Raw genomic sequence first — 22,911 nt, 5'->3', positions numbered from 1 at the left:
TGATTTATTCGGAACAATACGAAAACATATATATAGATCAATACAGAATGCAACCACGAATTCCAAATAGATGGGGAAGGGAAGTCATACGGGTTAAATATAAATATAGCGGTGGTCGAAGCCCGTCCACAAAACAACGGGTAATTTATGCTTTCCCGCGGATAAAAAAAGTCGGGGGAAAGCATAAAGTACGCGTTGTTTTCACTGCACCGTTAAAGCTCGGTGGCCTTTGTAAGACTTTCCAGTTAAGAAACGAAAAGGGAGCGTGTAAGGCAACATGCAAGGTTCGGAACATGCGCAAATTTGTGACTTGAGCGCAGGGTGTTTTACATAAAATACCTTTGTCTTGCGGTCGTTTCTACGCCGGAAAATCAGGCCGATGTATCAACGAAAGACTGCGTGAACATAGATATGCCTGCCAAAAGGTCACCACAGTGGGAAATCTTGCGGCAGACCGTGCAAGGTGCAAGTGTTAGGTCGCGTTTGACAAAACCACGATTTTGTTCCGCGCTAAAGGCAAAATGTCCCGTGAAATATGCGAAGCGTTTCCCATGATATCAGCACGTGAGGGTGAATACGTGAGCACTCCGGTAGCACTCATCCAGTGTGCGATTCAGATTTTAGAATAATCTTTTCAACGGCAGCAAGTAGACCGGCTTCAACTACCGCTATCTTTTTATCTTTATATTCCACCCGCCTGACTCCCCTTCACCATCTATTTGGAATTCGTGGTTGCATTCTGTGCTGTTCTGTATAAGAGCTTCCACCTTCCGTTAGAGAAAGTCTGATTGTAAGGTTCAACGCGCCGACGCAGCGAAGGCGATGAGGCACGCCGTAGTGGAGGTCTCCGGATTAAGTTTGACCAACTGGCGGTCTTTATCGCGCGCCGAAATCTCGCACGCACGGGCGTTTTTGCTTTTCGCTTCCATCAGAAAAGCGGCCGCCGCGGCCGGGAATCGAACCCGCGACCTCGTGCTCAGCAGCGCAACGCCTTAGCCAGTAAGCCACGGCGCCGGGTCTGTTAGAGAAAAAAGTTGGAGCGCGATTCAACAACGACAACAGAAAGACGACAAACACAAGCGCTCATGTTTCTGGTCTTTCTGTTGTCCTCGTTTAATCGCACTCTAAGTATAACCAAAGCTTCCACCTTGTCACTAGGGCGTGCAAGAAACTTGGATATAATTTTGAGCGCTTTCAATGGTCCGCTAAATGTCCTCCCGCATTATTATTAACAGCCCAGTTGTGTACTTGTACCCTTTCAGTTTAACAACGGCCAGTTTGACTCGTTGGCAGCTAAGTGCGAGTTAGCATACTACATCCCTTGTACTGAACTGCATGTTTCTTAGAGCAAGGGCTTGGGCTTGGCTTCGCCTTGGTCCGCACCGGGCGTACCTTGGGCATTTTGCACGGTCTACTGAAAACCACATTAACGTTATGCCTCTATGAAACCTTAACAAGGTTGTGGAATGCCCTGTGCCAATAAACAGCGACATGTGCACTCCTCCTATGAACAGGTATTTTTTGTGTTCTCGATTGCCTTATTTCTATTTCTGAAGAAACGTATCGCAAACGCTTGAGATCATAATAGGCGTCAATCCTGCTTTGCCAAGCCTCGCCATTTAATTATTAAAGCGTCTTTCCACTTCGCGTTAGTAATAATGCTACAAGAGGTTTGAAGGACCTTTGCAAGTGCTGCAAATGCCATCTCATTCTTAACCGTTGAGGACCCCTGGTGGTCAAAATTAATCCGGAGCCCTCCCCTATGGCACGCCTCAACGCTTGTGTAGCGCCTGCGTGTTAAACTTCGTAATCATCACATCAACCTAATTTTAATCACACTGCGTTTCTTGCATGACAAGCTAGATGGGAGGTGCTGGAATCTTTTCATGACGCTAGAGCCGAGGACACGCCCATTAGCTCCACGTCTGTGCCACTTGTCGACTAAGAGATAGCCCTACTGATGCAAGAACATCCTCATATTCCGACTGAGCTGCAACCTTTTCTCCGTGTATAAAAGCCGTTGTTTCTTCAAAAAAATTATAGTTTGGACGCTAGTTTGTCACAGCACCCGTTAGTTGTACGGTGTTCCTTCGTCCTGTATTTTGAGCTACTATTGTTTCTTAAATATGTTCCACCAACTCGCCGACATGAAGGGGAATAGGTGGAGCATATCAGCAATAACTTTCGCGTCGACGTTGCCAGAGAGACGTCCAGTCGAACGCTGCTCGCCAGCTACCTCTGTGGGCGCGGCCCTCGCCCGCGGTCCGGACGGGGCACTGACTCCCCGTACCAGTTGGACGCCCTGTGTGTGTTGACAGCGCAGGGCGGCAGAAATGGGAACGCCCGCACCGGTGGGCGACAAAACAAGCGGCACTGCCGCTGCTAAACCTGGAAAGCGGACCGCTCGGACGATTCCAATCATGTTTGCCCCACTGGGGCTTGCGCGAAACGCCATGTTGTTGACATCCAAATCTGGAGCAAGGCATGGCCATTGGGTCATTGGGTCCCCACTTCTTGACGGTGCAGGATGACATTTTCATAGATTCCTACGTATCCACGAATGGATGCTCTACTAATCTTCACCTCGGTGTTTTATATGTATTGCCATTCCTTAGAAAATATAAGTTGTAAGTGAGCTTCATGTTCCGGTCTCGCCTCGATTGTTCATCCGGTGGTTCAGCATGTCACCTAACTGCCGAAAACGCTTTCGCGTGTGGCAGCAAGCGAAAAGCAGGCCACAATCTATAGATCGACGTCTTCGATTTATTAACATCTATTTTTCGAGAGCGGGCAGTAAGACTAAATGTAACCCCCCCCCCCCCCCCTGCTCCTTTGCCCTTCAGTATGCCATACGGTGTCGCCATTAGTGCTTCTTTTCTACGCTAGCGATGACATGGATTTATGTCTACTATAAGCACAGCTTCGGTAATCAACATTGTAATTTGTAGAAAATTTGAATGCACAGAGTGGAAATCGAAATTACGACGTCCTAATATGTTGCACAGCACTGCAAATCCTAACAGGACATTTGCAGGCTTTTGTTGAGATGCCATATAATGTAGGCGTCATTCTCATTTTGTGATATTTTTGGTTTTTTTCCGCAGCCTGTCCATTTAATATGGGAGGAACTGTACCGCAAGCATGGACCAATTGTAGGGTAAGGTGCTAACCTCTTCATCATGTTGCTTACTTCTGTAAAAAAATAGTGCAGTGCATCTTGTTCCATTAGGCGAATAGGAAAAACCGAAAAAATTCGGTATCCTTCACCTCAGCGAAGAATGATGAACATGTTGGGCTAACTGGGGCATCTTTCGAGATCAAACAGGGAGGGGCCTTGCGCGAGAAATGCAGCACATACAGGAATGGCGAGAAGAGCGCAAATTCTCATGTAACTTTTATTGGACAAGTAACAAGTAACTTTTATAATAAGTACACTTATTATCAGGTCACTCATGCACACCTAATACAAACCATTGCAAACTGTAAAAGTAGCTCAATCACATTTATACAAAGATACAAAAGCTCTTGTTTGCGAAGGGACGCCGATGCGTCACTCACACAATCGCCTCCCTTGCGATAGGCCTCTGAAATTTTCCGCGCCTGGGTCGTTGCACCTGAGCAGAACCTTAGCCTCTTTCGGCAGTGGTACACGCTCACCACACGACCTTCCAATAAAAAACAAGACTAGTGCGCACTTGCCCCCTCACTGCGTGGCCCGCACGAGCATTATATTCCTGTGTCTGTAGAAATGTGAGTGAGCATCTTTTGCAGTTTGCCAAGGTGTGTATTAGGTGCGCATGAGCGACCTGATAATAAGTGTGCATATAGGGGTGTGGCCTGTCTAACAAAATTTAGTTGAGGGTTTGCGCTTGCCCTGTCACTGCTGCCATTTGGGCGCACAAAGTGGCGAACAGGCACAATGTACCCGTTGTTTTTTCAGCGCCGCGAAAGCTGGCAAAGTTGTGCGCGCGCATCCCTGGGGATGCCAGAAAAGGGGCTGCCTGTGGTAAAAAGCACGCACTGCGTTATGTGGATTGCGCAGTGGCTGCAGTATATGAGTTGCCACTGGACTGCGGCAAGTCCTACATAGGACAAACCGGCCGATGTGTCAATGACCGGGCCCGCGGACATGAGCTGTCCCTCACAAAGGATTCCGGTGCGAATCTTCCGGCGCACTGCGCAGAATGTAAATGCGTGCCTCTGTTTAATCAGTTGAAGATACTGGGCCGCAGCAGGGATACGGTGGCACGTGAACTTTTGGAGGCATACCATATTAAAAAAAGGGGCACAAATTGTGTCAGCCAGACATCGGTGTATTTGCGGGAGAGTGAGTTCCGCCTTTTGTGCCGTAATCGGTAGCGCGCATGTGCCTTGCCTTTTTTAGGTCTTCTGTGCGCAGGCGTGCCCCTGATGCATTGACATTTATATGTGGGAAGGGTTTTCGAAATAAACTAGTTGGTAGTGAGCGCGCGTCCCGTCTACTGTGTTTCTTTGTCCTCGTCCTTTGCGCTCTTTTTAGTTTTCTTGAAGCCATGAACCAACTCGCCCAACAATCCATTTTATTAAGAAAATACGTGCCGTGGTACAGCAACAACAGATTCCTTGGTTCTTCAAGCAGAAAAACGTTAAGTTCGTAACAAAGACACAAGACCTGGCAGAACAGATAAAAAAAGTGGAATTAATGAAAAAATGCGAAAACAATTACTGGAAAAAAATGCCCAAATGCATAGTCGCAACTAAGTAGAGTCCCTTTTTGAATTCACCAAGACATATCTCGATGTTGGAGTCAGACAGACGAACCCGTTTCGTCAACACTTCGTTGGTAATGTTGAAGAGTCGTTCCACGGAAGCGCTTGGGGGTACTGATGACGGAAAGTTGGTTCAGTCCCTAGACGTTCTTCATCTGCGACAGCGGGTAGACATTTGGTACCAGCAGGTACCGGACAGCTCAGCCTGTGCCTGGGCTGGAAGGGTTTTCAGCCCAAAGGAAAAGAGATCCTCGGGCGCGGACGAGGTGGGAAATTTTTCGCTGGATGGGTCGGGCACCGCAGCCAGCTCTGCCTTTATGTTGTTGGTCGCCTTGTCCCGCATAGAACTGTCGGGGATCCATGATAGCTTGAACCTTGGGATTAAGCAACTGGCGACAACGAGCTCGCGCTTTTCTTTGAGGGTTCCAAACCTACAACCCCGAACAATTCCCGGTGACCCGGTGACCCTGCATGCAATCCCGATGACCCTTGGAATTACCTCAGAGCGAGAGCAACTCTCTCGACAACAACTCACCCGCGGCTCGCGCGCACTAATGCGGTAATTACCCCTGGCAATATACGATGGTTTTACAAGGTACCTGCAGCTCCGGTCGGAAAGAAACCTGAGAAGAGGGGCGAAAGAGGATACAGCATTCAGAAAATTTTGGAACCCTACCCCCCTCCCCCTGGCTACACCCAGCATTTGGTGTAGCCTGAAATGCCAAACTAGAAATAATGCAGCAAGGATAAAATTGGCTATTAAATTTTTCTGATATGCTGGAAAGGGCAATTTCGGAAGGCTTTTAACTGCATAAACTTACAGTTCTAATAAAGGAGCGATTTTGGCGCCTCTCCTACTTTCTCATTCTGGGACAAAAATACCGCATCCATTCGGGTTTATAAGGTTGTCTGTGTTTCTCCAATTATTGGAGTCCTGAGGACACATATTGCAACTAAGCGTGTCTGTTGTAACCTCAACTGTTTAGAAACCAAATACATTACCGGGTGACCCGCAACCAAAACTGCGGTAGATATGTCAATTTGTGTTAAAAGAAAAAAAAATTAACCTGAAAACCCCAGGCAGCACGACCATGTGCGGCCAATCTTTGCCCAAAGAACACTGGCCGGGACAGATTCCGCTAGCTCAGCCTAGTCCAAACGCTTCTGAAGCCACCTAATCGCCCAAGAATGCACCGTGTCCCCTCCCCTCGTGTTGTTACTCCGTGCGTAGGGGTAGGAGCAGGTTTAGAGACCCGAAGGCCGTCTCGCGGAAATCGCTTCCCAGAACCACCGACAGAGGGCGCAAGGCTCTCGCAGAACGGCCTTCCCTCCCTCCCGCTAAAATAAAAGCAGTGGGGGAATCCTCCCGCTTTTGGCGTCACGCTGCACTGTGCGAACCGCAGAGTTTCGCAGAGACGGCGCCGCCTTTCTGGGGCGACCGCCCGTTCACGTCCCAGCCGGTGCAAAAGAATCACAGCTCAATTGTTTCTGCAGATTCCACACTGGGTGGAACGGGTGTACTTTTTTTATTTTTTCGAATTGCTATCCCAACTAGCCCCTATGCGTCGTCATGCGTAACAGCGGAGTTGGTGCATAAACGACTGCATTCATCCGCCTGCCCGCATCTCTCGTAGGATAAAATATGATGAACGCACCAGGTCAGTCCGTGCGCAAAGCAACGCTGTAAGCATTCCCACTTCTCTCGTGTTATGAACGCGTGGAACGCGCTACCTAGCGAACGTGTGAATAAGCAAACCCTAGACGACTTTCGTTCATTGTGGAGCTGCTAATAGGGTCGGCGTAGCTATTTTTGTCCTGAAAAAACAGAAAGTATCTCGAAGTGTTGTACTATACTGTTTTTGTTTGTACTTCTCTTTTCTCGACTCTGGCATGCTGTTTCCTTAGACAGACTTTTTTTCCTGACGTACGTGAATTCTAACAATGTAGGTATTGTACTGTTGAGGTAGTTGCTATTCGAAATAAGCACTGGCCGTCCTTGAAAATGTTGTTGACTAATTTGTTCTGCCTTGCTGTGTCTCATTATTAGAGACCGGAACTTTAGGCGCGAAAAAGTACGGTTTTGGGCGCCTATAATAGGCACTGAAAAGTGCCATTTAGGCATTTATAAGCACCAAATATTGTCGTTTACGCACATATAGGCTCAATTCGTATTTACTTGAGCAGGATATTTTGCTACTAATTTATGGTTTGCAGTAAAATCTGCCCACAAGTATTGTAGTGTCGGAAAGTAATTTTATATAATTCAAGAAAATAAATCACACAAGAGTTGTTATTTTAGCAGATTTACGTGAAACGCAGGGTGTTTCGACAACAAAAGAAAAGCTTAAAAGCAATGGCGAGCCATACCCACGCAATTACTTGCGGATTGAAGTTGTACCTCATTTCGGTCGATAATTGTGTGCGAAAAAAACGACACTCAACGTTCACTTTAGTTGGAGGAGCGTGCTTCTTCTTGGGAACGCTTCATGACCTGATTACATCTAAAATATCATTATGTTTGGTGCTCACAAGCTTCGGCAGTTCTTTTAGCACAGGGAATCCAGGAATTTTCTGTCAGACAGAATGAGCGCAGATTGTCAGACAGAAATGGCTCTATCAGGTCCCGATCCTTTGGGGATTGTGGCTGGCGAGTCCTGGACCTTCAAAATCAGCTCAGCATTCTTAGTCAGAGTGACGCGCAAGCTCTCAGCTGCGGAACTGGTTTTTGCTAAGAGTGTGAAATAAGCACACAAATGTGCCAAGTCACGTTAAACTGTACCATGGTGTAAACAATTTGGTATGCGATGCTTATATCGTCTGCAATGCTGCTAGTATAGCACCGGCGAGTGTATTTGTAGTAGTTTCCCGCCCTTAGTCGAGTTGTAAAGTCGTAGCAATGGGTTGTGGAGGAAGAGGGACAATCGGTAACTGCTGCTTGAAGACACAGCTGCTAACCGAAGAAAGCTCTTTACTGCAGGTATTTATTCCTTGACAGAGCAGAACGACCTGATCAGCTCTTAACAGCACCGTTGAATCACGTAGATTCATCGCTGCCGTGTTTTTTTGCGTGAAAAATGGAAGGGACACATGGGCAAAACTTCTCGCCGTTGGTCCGCGGACACAGCGCGTCGGAAGGACTAGAACAGCTTGTGTGGTCAACTGTGACGTCGGTAAGGTTAGCTGCGGTTCGCTGCGGTTCGCTGCGTACGGGCCTCTGGCGGCGTGGCCGATGTGACGAGGTATACAGGTGGCGGTGGCGTGCGCACGGTATGTGTTTCTGGGCTTGTTTGGCACGGCTCGCCGATTTTTTTTCTTGCTAACGGGGTGCGACAAACACTTCGTTGCGGGCCACTGAAGCGAAAGAAGTTTGAGCATACCACCGACTCTAAAAACCAAAACAAGCATATATAGCGCAAAAAAGGGCATTTTTAGGGGATAAAAAGCCCATATAGGCGTATTTATACATAGTCAAAATAGGTGCTAAAAAGCACATATAGTCAGAATAGGCATATAGGCACAATAAGGTATTGCTTAAAATATTCCCCTTCATGCTTATATGACAAATAGGCTTGATACGGACTCAAGGAAAAAATAGGCATTTTGCCTAAAGTTCCGGGCTCTACGAGTCATTATAGTCCCGTGATATAGTGCACAGCCTCCGCGTGTATGGTTCTGTGGAAGACTACCGTTCTGATGCTGAAAAATGAAAGTAATAAAACTGTCCTTTTTTTCGCCTCTGCAGAACATTCACGACGTCTACACCGACGCTCATGGTTGCGGACCCAGAGTTGCTCAGCGATATCATGGTTAAAAATTTTGCCTGCTTTCCGAACACTCAGGCAAGTGTACTCGTTGGACGCCCATGAAATCTTCAGCCTGGCAGTTTGTCTGCTTCACGGGGTCATATTTTGGTATTACCCATGAAGGAGCCGTAATCTTGCACCCCATACGTTTCTGGAGCCTCCTGACAACTATATGTCACCCACAGAAAGAAACAAAATTCGCTTATGGCCCAAAGAAGATGATACAACCTACAGCGATTGTTCTTCTCATTTCAGTTATTCAAGAACAATATTTCATGCGGTCTGTGGTACAGTTCAAGTCTTAAAATGTCAGAAAAAGTACGGTGTCATTTGCGCCCTTGTTAGAACAGAGGGAAGCACTTAAGCCTTCTTTCAGACGGTACTTCACTCGTACTGGCCGTGCAAAACGAATGAGGGCGCTGTAACACCGCAGCGCCGATAGCCAGCCCCATACGCGGACCGCGCAGCCGGGGAGGAGCTGTCGTGGACGGGCCACCCGCACTCGTGGAAGGCGGCGGCTCCGAAGAGCGCCTTGCGCTGGCCGGCTGCACCTAATTTATCGTCCCTCCCGGTGGTCTAGTGGCGGCACCGTGCTGGGTGCCCATTCGCTACGACTCCAGGCTCGCAGCGCCCATGGGCCAGTTACAGACTCCTTGACGGATGCAAATCTTTCTCTCCTCCAACCACTTTAACCCGCCGCGGTGGCTCAGTGGCTAAGGCGTTGCGCTGCTGAGCACGAGGTCGCGGGTTCGATTCCCGGCCGCGGCGGCCGCTTTTCTGATGGAGGCGAAAAGCAAAAACGCCCGTGTGTACGAGATTTCGGCGCACGATAAAGATCCCCAGGTGGTCAAAATTAATCCGGAGCCCTCCACTACGGCGCGCCTCATCGCCTGCGTTGCGTCGGCGCGTTAAACCCCAGAATCAATCAATCAATCAATCCTCCAACCACTTGACCGGAATTTTAGCGCCGCGCCATTGACGCGGGCTTTTCTGCGCCTGGCGTTAACTTTCACGTTATACGAGTCACGAAGCCCTTGCAATCGTGCTCAGACTATACGCAGGAGCTTTAATCCCGGCATTATGAATCCCTCCTACACTCGAACCTCCCTGTAGAGGAGATACTGGAAAGCAATTTTCGCGTGTGAAATCTTTGCGGTGCCCCCCGTGCATTCAGCCGAGTGGAGGAAATATGCGGAGTGGGCGACAGACGATCGTAATAGGGCCATGAGTGTGCTCGCACTGGTACTATGGGACGCGCCATTTGCTAAGAGCCAGAACCAAATTAGGGCCATCTAAGCATCTTCCGACGGGTGAGAATATATATAAAAAAATTAAAGCCCTTCCCCTCAATGTGAAAGCTGTCGGAAGTACAGAGCAGTGATTCGCCATGATGGGCTGTAGCGCCGTTATCCGCTCACTGGTAGCACCCAATGCAATTAAAATTTCCTGCCTTCGCAGTGCTGGCGCGCACCCTGTAAGAAACTGCGCCTGCGGGAGCTGTGTTCTTTAGATGCGACTGCATCTCATTCACTCGCCTTGTCCCTCCATACGGCGTTGTTGTTGTCCGTCCACACCCCTCCCCCATTCTCCTCGCCGCGCGAGCTGCGCTCTCCGCCGCTCACCCACTCTCCTCTCCGATAGCGAACACTCTCTCGCGAGGGGCATTGGATTGGATTCGATTGGGTTGGCTTGGCCTGGCTTGGCTTGGCTTGGGTTGGATGGGATTGAATTTGGATTGGATTGGATTAAAGTGGATTGTGTTGGATTGTGTTGCGTCATAGCCGCGCCACGTTGCGTCATAGCGGCGGTCGTTCCAGCACCGGCGTGCCGATTTCCATCGATGCGTTGAATGGAGCCTAACAATTCTGCTATCGCCCGCGCAACCGTAACAAGCACCGATCACTGTGATAACAGGAATGCTAGCACCACTGAAGACAAGGCTGCGAAGCGGCGTGAACGTGCTCAAATCGAAGAGTACGTGCACAACGCGTTGGAGGAATCTCACTATATACAGCGTCAACTCGACCACACCGTTCCTCTTGGCCGGAGACTTCAACGTGGACGTGCGCAGGCACGATTGGTTCGTGCGTCACATGGCGGTCAAGTACTAGCTGGAGTGCATGACGACTAGTGCCCCAACAACGATACGGGGCACGTGCATAGACTTGATATTCGCTGCAAATTGCACGGTGGTCCCGTTACTTCACCATCCACTACTCGTACATTTCAGCGACCACAAGGCCGTCATCGTTAACGTTACGCCGCGTGTTAAATAAAGAATACATCATACGCGTTCCTCACACGTTTCACGCAATTAGAGAATCAACCCAACGGAAACACCAAGTGAACCCCCAGGATGTGTCGCATCTCCACAGGGTTCCCCTCGCGGGAAGGTGGGGTAATTTTTGTGCTTGCTTTTTCTCTCGCGCGTGCCGCCGTTGCAATGCCACTTTTCTTCGCTTGCTATTGTAAAAATCAAGCCAACGAGCGTTCCCAACTAAATAAACGCGGGCGCTGCCGGTTAGTTACGTATATTTTGCCTCAAATGTACCTACAGTTTTCTTTGTGCTTAACAGCGGGGAGACGTATGGCAAGCGCCAGCGGTTCACGGGTTTTGAAGGCTTATGACTGTGTTAACCGCTTGGATTTCGAAACTTCCGGGTTACGCCGCGATGACAGCCACCACAACGGAACGCCGTGTTGATCTACTTGGGTCCAGCGAGTGAAATACGACGACAAGGCGAGCCCCTAAAGTACCCTGCACTCAAAAGGTCGGAGATCGAACCAGGGCGGCGTCGGGATCAATGGCGACACACGTCGTTCACGGAGCCAATTTTGGATTCAGCTGCGGGTCCCCACGGAGGCCGAATACACGTGTTCCCGAGATCTGACTTGTGTGTCGACTGTAGCCTTGCTTCGACGCGTTCGTAAGAACCACACTTGAAGCACTCCATTTTCAGAAATATCCATGAAAGGGGTTTAAATTATTGAACGCATTGAGTGAAAGACAATTCTTTAATGAGTCCGAAGAAGTCAGCCCTGCATAATGCTGGGTTTGCTACTTCACATAGAGAGAGCGAGAGTAAATGTTTATTGAAAAAGGAGAAGAGGTCGGCCTGAGAAATTGATCTTGGGCCTGCTACTTCCCTCTGGGGGGAGGGTACTGAGGACAGTAAGAGAAAGGAACGAATATGGAAGGTATGGGAAATGACAATGAAAGCGACAAATGAACTATGTACAAGCAGTAAACCAATAAACGTCTCATGTACAACGGGGCGCTGCATCAGATGACTACAGTTCACTTTTAAGCACATGAATATCATCCATGAAAAAAAAAAGAAACTGCTCAGACATTATTTCACAGTCTGTTCAATTCTGTCGCAACCTAGAGGCGAGAATCAAAAGAGGAGTCACCAACAAATGTAAGCAGAGCTTTAACAGCTAGGCTTTGCTTCCTGTTGTCAGCCCACATGCCCAAAATCTTTTGTTCGGACAGAGGACGATGGTTGGTGAACATGTCATCAGGGTTAAATTCTAAAATGAATAATTCAAATAAGAAAAGCAGATGCAGAAGAAAATCTATCATCCGGACACACGCGCACACATACATACAAAAAATTGCCTGTGACTTAGCTCAGTTATGCCTGGGTGTTATAGTTTAGCTTGGTTGTCTGTAGGGTTAGATCGTATCGTTTAGCTTCGTACGTCTGGATGTGTAGGTTTGGTTGTTACCTCTCGTTAAGTTACTTTTCGATACGCCGAGCGCGTTCTTTTTCTGTCCCCGCAGCTCGTTGCCTCCTCCGTCATTACCCGCGGCCCTGGCACGAGACGCCTAACTAGACGACGAACCATCCTCATCTGAATCCACTCGCCTTGCCGCTTCGTACTTGCCACGCTTCTCGAGGCGTGCGGCTCGTTCTTCCTCCGTCTTCCCAGCTCGCTGCCTGGCTTCTTTCAGTCTCTCCGCTATCTCACGATGAATCTTCCTCTTCTCTACCCTCCCCCCTCCCGCGACTCCTGGCTGGCTGCCCTCGCGGGCTCGGACGCCCAGTCCAGTGCACCCTGGTCGACAGGGCTCGGCCCTACAAAGCTGCGCTTCTGCAGCGCCACGGTCCGTACTAAGCCTGGCCAGGAATAAAACGTCTCTCTCTCTCTCTCTCTCTCTCTCTCTCTCTCTCTCTCTCTCTCTCTCTCTCTCTCTCTCTCTCTCTCTCTCTCTCTCTCTCTCTCTCCCATCGAGCCGCCCATTCTATGTATACGACGCAACGCCGGCTCCTCTGTCGTTGCAACGCGGTTTGGCCGGCTCCTCCTCTGACGTCATGCCAGACAGCGCGGCGGTTGCTAGGCAACCGCTCGTATCGTGGTGCGGCCATCGGCCACAGCGAAACGGCGAGAATTAGGCTGTTGTAGCTTTCGCTTCAATGAACTCTATACTACCGCGTTCCCTAAATAAGAATGAAAATCTGGTCATCGGCTATGACGGTGAAAAGGTATCCCAAGAGAAATTGGCTGACTTATTTATTGACTTCTCCCTAAGCCAATTTTCTACTTAACAGCCGACTACAACTTAATGATGAAAAAGTTAAAACCGAACACCAAGCGAGAGCCTGATATTTCTTTCGCCCACTGATGAGCAATAAGTTGTGTCCACAATTATCAATCATCCAAAAACCGCAATGCTGCAGATGTGGACACACTACAAAAAAAGCCCCTTAAGTATGCGGCAGAAGTCACTGCTCCTTCTTTGACACATGTAATCAAGATAATTCTATCCACAGGATCATTTCCGATAAACATTTAAATAGCAAAAGTAATTCTAACTTCCAAAGGAGGCGATAATATCGTGTTCAAAAACTACAGACCAATATAACTCTTTCCCCTATTTTCAAAGGTTGCAGAAAAATTGATGCACTCCCGGTTGTCTAAATTCTTCAATAAGAACTGAACTCTAAACAGCTTGCAAAGTGGTTTTAGAAAAAAATTGCTCAACTAAGACTGCGCTACATAAACAAAAGGAAAAACAATTCTGCAGAAATTGAGATAACTATCTACTAATGCGTACCATTCCTATGCCGCCTGCCTTAAGTGTGAGGTTTCTCTAAATTCTGTCCGACCCATGATCTCCAATTACGCTATTGTAAGGATTACAGACGAAACTTTCGCGAAATCTACAATGTCGTGGAAATGCCATGTGTTATACGTTTTGCCATTTTCCGTATTTTTTTATTTGTCTTATTTTTTAGTTTTCCAAATTTCGCCCAACCATTTATCTCAATTTGCGTTACTATAACAATTACATTTCGAACTTTCGAGAAATATGCATTATTGTGTAAATGCAGGGCGTTACATGCTCCTGGCTGTGGGATGCTACGCAGTCATAATTGTTCGTAGCTTCCGAAGCCACAGCTTGACTCTAGAGATTTATATAGACTTGTCGATAAATAGACTTCAACTCAATCAGGCATAGTAATTTGATTTAAAAAAAAGGCAGTTCTACGGAGTGCATGGCATGGACCTGAATTCGATTGCGTCTTACCTAAAAAACCGTAAACAATATGTGTCGTTAAAAGTTTCTTCTAAATTAAAAACCATAAGCACAGGTGTCCCTCAGGGCAGTATATTAGGGCGGCTGCTTTTCCGTGTCTGCATAAACGATCTTCACACATTATTCGAAAATCCAGTACCTTCGTTAATTTGTTACGCAGACGACACCAGTCTCTTAGTGACAGGAATGAGTACTATCGAAATCGAATCAAACTTTTTGTTCAAATGTGCGCCGATCATTGCTGTCTGTACTGGTCCAGCCACCTCGTCAAGTGCTTGAAAGAGCAGCTTTTTGTGATTTGTTCTTGGATTGTAACAAAAGTAAAAAATAAATATGTGATGTGAGGTGAAAAACAGAGATTGGGGCTAGGGACACCGCCTTGCGGAACACCTCGTCTTGTAGCGTGACAGGTAGCAACTCCGGATCTCCAACCGCAGCCTATATCAGCTCTTAAACTGGACATAACAAAATGCCCTAACAACTAACCTAGCAAAAACAAAAGCGATTCTATTTCGTCCAAAAAACAAAACAAAATACCACTTTGTACCGAACACACTTGGGTAGTGGAATCTTTTAGAGCCCTAGGGGTTCATCTTTCCAGTAATCCTAGTTGGGATAAGCATGTCGAAGCAATAAGTAATAAGGTTTACCAAACTGTAGGCATAATAAACAAACAAAGGTTTGTTTTACAAAGAGGGGAACAACGAAACACAGACGAAACACAAGAAGAAAGTGACAACCTGGGCGCATAAAAATTTTCCTATATGATTCTTTAAACCTACCCCATATCCGATTTGCTACGATGAAGCATTGAACAGGCTTTTGTTACAAAAAGAGTTGTAGGAAACATTGCACACGTGCCACTTTTGCATACTACAGCAGAAGTACTTCTCCAGTACGTATAATGAAAGTAAAGAATTTCTGATCATCATTTAGCGCGTTCATTTTGCCTAAGAGTAAAGAATAATGATCTGTATTTGGCTGAACTATCTGATACAAAGAGAAAAACGGGTTTACATGACACCCGTTTTACCGAGACATGGTTTGTACCGATACCACACAACAATTATGACGTGCAATCACTATCTTTTGTGTTTCCACAACTGCTGAACAATTCTGAAGCGGAAAAGATTCATATTGCTATTTGCCAAAAAAAAAAACGTTTTCACCATTTTTTTTGTGTGATGCGGTCACATATTTCATTTCTTTTATTCTTTAACTGATGTTTACAACTGTACAATACGAAGTTCCAGAGAGAGGATTCTTTTGTTTCCTTTTGCTATCTTAAATAGACATATAGCGGGTATCGTTATTTTCATGTTCAATTCTGTTCAATTGAGAGTCCATTTCTGTTCAATTTCGTGTTCAATTGCTACTTCAACTGTGTTCGTCGTGGCGTTTATGGTGTGTATGCTGTATGAGGTTATACGAATGAAAATGCATACTGCGTGCGAGTCAGTGTTGTACACGTTCCTCTAAAATAGAAACGAAAGGTCGTTCCTCGTTCGTTCCCAATTTTGCAACGAGTTCCCGTTACAAGTTCCTTTATTGTGAAAGGAACGCGTTGCAGTTCCACTTCGAAAATTGGAACGTGTCGTTACATTAACGTTACAATTAGGTTATTAGATTAAAATATAGTGTCGGATAGGCCTGGGGCGAAATTAAGTGGGAAATATAAAACTGACATCGAACTACGTATATTATACGGATATTAACACCGCCGGCAGCAGATTATCTGGAGATAAAAATAGTCAAAATAAACGCTCCTAGGTGAATCTTTTCAGGGAGCACCGGACAAACTCCAGACGGTGTACGGACATTTCGGTGTATGGACATATCGGTGTGTGGGCGTTTCGGTGCACGGACATTTCGGTGTACGGAAATTTTGGTGTACGGCCATATCGGTGTACGGGCGTTTCGGTGTACGGGCGTTTCGGTGCACGGACATTTCGGTGTACGCACATTTCGTTGCGCAAACTTTTCGCTGACCAATTTATCATGTGCTTGCCTGTTTGCGACAGCCGTAATATGTATTTATGTTTCCGCTTGACGTGGGTTATGGACAACAATCAGGAGCAGTGAATTTATTTTTTGATTGATGCCATCTTTGATGTTTGCCAGGTACTTTTAGAAATTTTACGTTTATGTATTTTTGTTTAATCCTTCTTCCAGGGGACACCTGTTATGCAGCGGATTAAATTCTTTAGCACACGTTTTTTTTTCATTTATATTCGCTCTTTTTTAGCGAAGACAATAAGCCGGTGTTTACGATGGTCTAACGCCTTTTCTGTATTTTGCTTAAAATACACACTTTAAAATTACATTAATTACATGTACACTCTCAATATCCAAAATGTAACAAACCTTAGCTAGCCCCCCAGAATGCACAAAACCTTATGAAGACAATTACGCAGGCTGGGCTGCCTTGCTAAAATGATTTTGCGAACACTGGTCTAGAATATTGTCGTGGAGGAAGAACGGGCCTTTTTTTAAAAAACAGCCGCAGCTTCTAACGTCGCAAATGCTGATTAAGCGCATACAGGTTGTGCATACAAATTCCACCCATCCTGTTCGGGGAAAGCCAACGTTCGTTTTATGTTTACATGCCTACATTCACCACATTCTGATTCATTGTCCCAGCGGCCCCCTCCCCCCTCCCCTCCCTCCCACTGTGCGCTTGAATGCTGACCAGATTTCTTTTTCAGTCTTATTATTTTCGGTTTCCCCTGAAAATCCTACAGGCGTGGCGGAGTTCACGGTCTCCGAAGCGTCACCGCAGTAATACAGGACAAAGCTTTACATTCACCATGACCTCACGAAACCTCTATATTGTGCAACAAAAACCCACCCAAAAAGCCGCTGAGAACACAATGGCCACTACCGTTTGCTGGCTATGCCCTTCCTCGCTTCGAGGTCATACCGAAGGGGCCCCCACTCCAGGAATCGCTCTTTCTTCGCCTTCAGTCGCCCCATTGGGAATTAACTCTTCAAGTCGCGCATATCACGAACACCCCAGGCATACATCGCTTTCTCCCATTATAAGGAGCAAAAAAATTGAATAGTCTAGTGGGACGACAGCGGCAATAGTCGTCTTCAAGATTTCAAAGTCCAGTTGACGCAATGGTGAAGCACAAGTTACACCCCCCTCTCTTTACCAGGGCTGGTAGACGATGGGGTTCAGCCTTGCGCTCCCCTAGGTAACGCCACCGTAAGTGCGATCGTTAGTTTTAAGTAGAACCGACACCGAATGCAACGAAGACGAGATAGACTGAGAAAATAATTAAAACTGAATGCACGCGTGCTTAATCGACCTCGCTTTTCTGTTGCTTTTTTTTTTCGCGGAAGTGTTGCTGAAAGGGGGGGGTGGGGAGGAATGGACTAAAAGCAGCAGCGTCTTGCACCGTTGGGTGAAGTGAAATCAAAGCGCTTTGGGAATTTTTAAAGTAGTAGGGTTGTTCACATGAATGTTAAAATAAAAAAAAAAAGGTTGAACGGATGCAAAATAACCACGTTAATGTTAACCATCTACTACAGAAATTGGGTTTTACGTGGGAATTCTTCGACAGGGTTTTAGCGTTCGTTTCCACGCACGGCGGAGCAAGCACAAGCCTCGAACGTAAACTCTTGTCAAGTCATGAAATAACAATATTAAAGCTAAAATGTTCAAAGAATGCCTTAGACATCCCGTGACTAAAATGTCTGGGCCAAGATGTCGTTCACGGAAATGTCTGCACCGAAATGTCCTGCACCAGAATGTCCGACACCGAAATGTCCAGATCCCATTTTAGACTATCTTTCCCCGCCAGGGAACAAATCTATCGGCCAGACACGCATCCTGGCCTCCCCAGATAAACGATGAAAGTTGAGAGCATTCTCGCGGCTACGCTATTGACCCGTCGAACGCCGCGTAAGTTCAACCAGCATGAAAGCAAGCACACGCTGCGGCCTGCTGCGTGGTTATTCTTCTGCCTTTGACCTTCGAGGAAGCACGTACGGCTGATGGGCGGACAAATTGACCAACTTATAGGAAGAGAAACGCAGGAGCGACTTGTGGATTTTTCTACTCGAACCTTGGCATCAAAAACAGCCAAATCCTAGCACTGTAACGACAGGAACGCCGTTCCTGGCGTTCCTTCAAAAACCTAAGGAGTTACCGTTACAGCTCCATCGACACTTAATGGAACGGTGGCGTTCCTCCGTTCCTCCAAAATGGAACTAGTTCCAGGAACGCCGTTCCTTGTAACGCCGTTCCGTACAACACTGGTGCGAGTATGTGGAACGTTACTTTTTTGTTCAAATGTGCGCCAATCATTGCTGTCTAAACCGGGCAAGCCACCTCGTCAAGTGCTTGAAACAGCTTGAAACAGCAGCTTTTTTTCATTGGTTCTTGAATTTTAAGAAAAGGAAAAAAATAAATATTGGATGTGAGGTGAAAAAAATTACGCCCACCTCCCCTCGCGGGAACCCTGGTGTGATGCGACGCTGAGGGGGGTTCAAGCGCAAGCGGAGAGCAACCGTAGACCGAAGGGCCACCGGAGAGCGGCACACCGGTTATAGGCGCAGCGCGCCCGAAGGAGAGGAGACCGCGGAGAGAGAGAGAGTGCCGCGGCTATGACGCAACACAATCCAACACAATCCACTTTAATCCAATCAAATCCAAATTCAATCCAAGTCAAGCCAAGCCAAGCCAATCCAATCGAATCCAATCCAATGTGGCTGCGGACAACACCAACGGACGCACGCGGACAACAACGGACGCACGCAGGAAGGACAGGGCCGCCGACAAGAGATGCTCTGAGCGTCGCATCTAAAAAAGAGAGTGGGGCTAAGAACACCGCCTTGCCGAACACCTTGTCTTGTAGCGTGACGAGTAGCAACTCCGCTTGTAGTGGTCATATATAGCATCCTGTCGCGGAGATAAAGGCATTGCGCTGCGCTTTAACCCTGCTACGATTTGGGGCCGTCACATAAAGCAAGGCACTGCTTGGCAGCAAAACAGAATGTCGATTTGCAAAATGTTAGCGCTGATACCGACTATGACGTCGCTGCGCACAAACTTCAACGCGTTTGAACAGCCTTGGATGCCTTCAATAAAAAAAACTCCACAACATCACTCACCTCCCACTAAGGTCATTGGACATTAAAGTTGATTTTATTTATTACTCTAGCGTTACTACATGATATTCAAGCAACTTGTTTCTTTATCAAATTATCGGGCTTTATTGAGCCAAAGCTACACTGCGCTATGAGGAACGCCGTAGTGGGGGGCTCCAGAATAACTTCGACCTTTAACGATCTGTAACGTGTGCCAAAATCTCGACACGCAGGCGTTTCCATTTTCGCCTCCATTCAGAAAGCGGCCACCACAGCCGGGATCGATCCCGTGTCCTATAGGTTTCATCCCGGCCACGGTGGCTGCATTTTAAATCTTGTTTCTTTTTAAACCTACATGCTCAGCAATGTCACCTTGTGGAAGTCTTTGCATATGTTTTGCAGTTCTCATGGGGTGTAGTACATTGCGAATCGTATCCGCTTTCTCAAAAAGCATCGTCTCTGCTCCGGGACCGTGCAGTTCATCCGGCAGGTGGGCGACCCGGTGCTGGACAACATGCTGGTGTCGCTGATGGACGACCAGTGGCGCGCCACCCGCAGCGTCGTCTCCCCCGTCTTCAGCACGTCCAAGATCAAGCAGGCGAGGCGACTGCACAGCGCTGCTGGTAGAAAGTGTGCGCGCAAAAAGGAAGGAGAAAAAATGGAAGCATCCGTGCATGATGGCGAGGGTGCGGAGTACGGGGACTCGAAATGACATCCGATTTGCGCCGCGAGTGACATCCGATTTCAGCTGTGAGTTGCGGCTAAATGAAACTGCAAGTCACGGCTCAAATCGAATTTCTCTTGATTTTCGCTTGATGGTGGTGACGCACGGATGGACGCGGACGGAAATTGGGAGGCCCTACACGCAGAACACAAATCAGCCGGAATGGGAGTAAATGGCTTGTTGCATAACTCAGTACCAATTCGAAGTTTTCAAAACTCCTTCCAAGGGGACTTTCGCCTTACTCCCATTATTTCCGCAGTTTTTTCAGTAGCATATGGGAGTTTCATTTTACTGCCACTAGAGTGGGAGTTTTCAGGGGTACCATTGGGAGTGTATTGTTTCCTCCAACTGAGAGTTTTCAGGGGGCGCGTTGGGAGCAGTGTTGACCTGCTTTCGAGGTAGTACTTTTTTGTTTTTGTTTTTTTGCGCTCGATATATGCACTAGAGATGAATTTATTATTGTATTTGGGAGTTCTTAATGAGCGCACAGACCGCACTTTCATTTTTCGCTTAGGATTACGTAATTTCTAGTCTTTTTCCGCTTTAAACGTTGAATGGGGAAACGTGAAGAGTTTGTTTTCTGCACAGTCAATTTATTGCATAAAAATTACACGAATACGATGTACGTAAGAACACAATAAAAACACTGAATCCACTAAACACCTACATCGAGAACAAAAGGTATCTTGGTAAGAACTTTATCTACTACAACACTCAACGAAAAAAATGTTAGCCATTTGCAAACAATGGGGTCAGCATGTCGTCAGTGCGCTGTTTGCTTGCACCATCCTCCCAAACACTGACGTTGCCGCACCTCCTGGTACGTTCTCCTGGAAGCCACAGCAGCACATGCATTAGAAAGATAGCAAAACGCTTCAAATCTGCAGCAACAAATACAGAAGCATATTGGGCATCTGACCTGAAAAAAAAAAACGAAATAAACGGCATTGTAAAGACGCTGAACTTGTCTGTCCAACTGTCCGTAATGTCTGAATTTTTATTTAAAGCTACGTAAAATTGCCCTTCCGTCCGAGACACCTGCCCTCACTAGTTCGTCAAAACGAAGTGCTCTGCTGTTCAAAAGGGAGCGCGACCCTTGTGGCGACCAACTTCTCAAAATGCTTCATTTCCCTCTTTTCCTTGCGTGTAGTGTTCTGGGATCGAGCTTCAGGTTTTACCACCCGCACTGACCCTCTCTCCCTTCACCCAAAGTTAAGTAAAAATTTCGGTCTGTCGGACGCCTGCGCCTGCGCCTGCCCCCCCCCTTCCCCCCCTTCAATAAATAAATAAATATATAAAATAAGTAGTCGTCCGTCGACTCTACAAAATGCTTCCTCGAATGGAGCTTGCTGGTTATAGTTAAACGCGTCTAGCGTATACGGAGAGCTCCCACGGGCCCCCCACCTTGTCCCTTCCCAGTGAAAGCAATTAATCGCCGGCGGCACGCGGCAGCCGCCCTCCTCGTAGCAGGCGCGGCTGGCACCACACGCACTTCTCAAGAAAAGCGACCGCCCTGCGACATTTGACCGGCCAACTTCTCCTTCGCCTGCCAATAAACCACAGACACAGCCTAACAAAAACACCTTACAGCCGTTCACAGTTCGGACAGTTTTCATTCTGCTCGCCAGTGTGAATGAGTGAGTGTTCTGCTCGAGACCCGCGCAAATACGCATTGCTTTCACACCTTTCGGCCTCTCCAATGACGTTCCGGGCATGGCGCCGTCTTTCACGCACAACGCTCACCTCCAGTGGCGGAGAATCGCCCGTGCATTGGCGCGGGAAACACGCTGAGTTTATTTGACACTAGAAGGGGCACAAGTGTCCCAAAATGTTGGGTACAATAAAAAACGTGAAAATCTTACCTTCAACCACCTCGCAGAGGCACAACTAGCGTCTCTAAATAAGCTACGCTTAAGAGTACCGCCACTTCATGCACCCGGAAGTGTCTGGGGGCCATTTTGTTTCTGGTTTGCAGTGTTGCCATCTCTCCCAACGAAACAGCCACCCGTTGTGGCGGTAACAGTGCGACCAGCCGCTCTGGCGTCCGCGAGAGAGAGAAGAGGCACCCAGAAACAAAATGGCTGCGCTCATATGTAAAACAATTATCACGTGGTGCCGACCAACCAATGAAAATCGTGGCAGCACATAATAATGAAATGAAAGAGTGCCGATACTCAAAAAGCCTTCATTTAGTGACGCTAGGCACAACCGCGTTGTTTTTAACGAGCCACTCACAGCGATCACTGCATTTAGGCCTCGCGCCGGCTCGCTGGCGCATTCCGTCGGCTCGAAGGTCGGTGACACGGAGGCGACGTTGCAGTCCGTCGCACGTCAGTGCAGGCTGGTTCCACAATGTTCGCAACGAGCTTCGATTGTCGGGAAGCACTTCACGGCCGCAAGTTCACACCGACAATACATTTTCAGGGACGTTTGAGCTCACACGACACACGACACACGACACCAACTGGCTGCCATTTTGTAAGGAGGGGTAGAGGAGGAAGGGATGAAGAAGGAGGAGAAGGAGATGGAGGAGGCGTGTGAATTTTTAATACCCCCATTAGGACAAATGCAGTATTCACAGCCAGATACTGCGTTTTGTGAAGAGGTAGAATCGTGGTAAATGCGCCTATTTACGACGGCTTGTTTCCCCCGGTATAAACTGGCAGTTTTTCCACCATCATACTACCACACGTGGGAGCAGGCCGCCTGCCGTGAGGAGTTTAAAAGACGTATTCCAGTCAAAAAACTCCCGTTCAGGGTAACTTGTGTTTTGCGTGTAAGGTACTCCCCACCGTTACAGGGGAGAGAGTAAGGCCGGGTTCAGACTGTTGCCGCAACTGTCGCAATAACTTTAAAGAATGGCGTCATTTCAGGCCTCATCCAACCGAACTGCGTGACACGCCGACGTTTTACGTCCATAGCTCACGATATCGCCGTTGAGTCGGTAGTGTGAACATAGCCTAAGCCGTTTGACTCTCGAGCACTAACTCGCGGTAG

General features: G+C 47.5%; 1 protein-coding gene across 2 annotated transcripts in view; it reads left to right on the top strand.

The window, feature by feature from the left end:
* Window positions 1-22,911, top strand: part of LOC144164991 (cytochrome P450 3A16-like) — a 199,170-nt gene that overhangs the window by 36,653 nt on the left and 139,606 nt on the right. For both annotated transcript variants that reach the window (XM_077695174.1, XM_077695172.1), the window contains exons 3-5: window positions 3,105-3,157; window positions 8,491-8,587; window positions 19,669-19,788. In XM_077695174.1, the coding sequence (XP_077551300.1) occupies window positions 3,105-3,157; window positions 8,491-8,587; window positions 19,669-19,788 (270 nt within the window). The remainder of the gene's footprint in view (window positions 1-3,104; window positions 3,158-8,490; window positions 8,588-19,668; window positions 19,789-22,911) is intronic.

This window comes from Haemaphysalis longicornis, unplaced genomic scaffold (genome assembly GCF_048455015.1).
Source record: "Haemaphysalis longicornis isolate Haplotype H1 unplaced genomic scaffold, Haemaphysalis longicornis Haplotype H1 scaffold_14, whole genome shotgun sequence".
In the NCBI taxonomy this organism is placed as follows: Eukaryota; Metazoa; Arthropoda; class Arachnida; order Ixodida; family Ixodidae; genus Haemaphysalis; species Haemaphysalis longicornis.
Note: the sequence above shows the minus strand (reverse complement) of the source record. Positions and strands in the feature narration are given on the sequence as shown.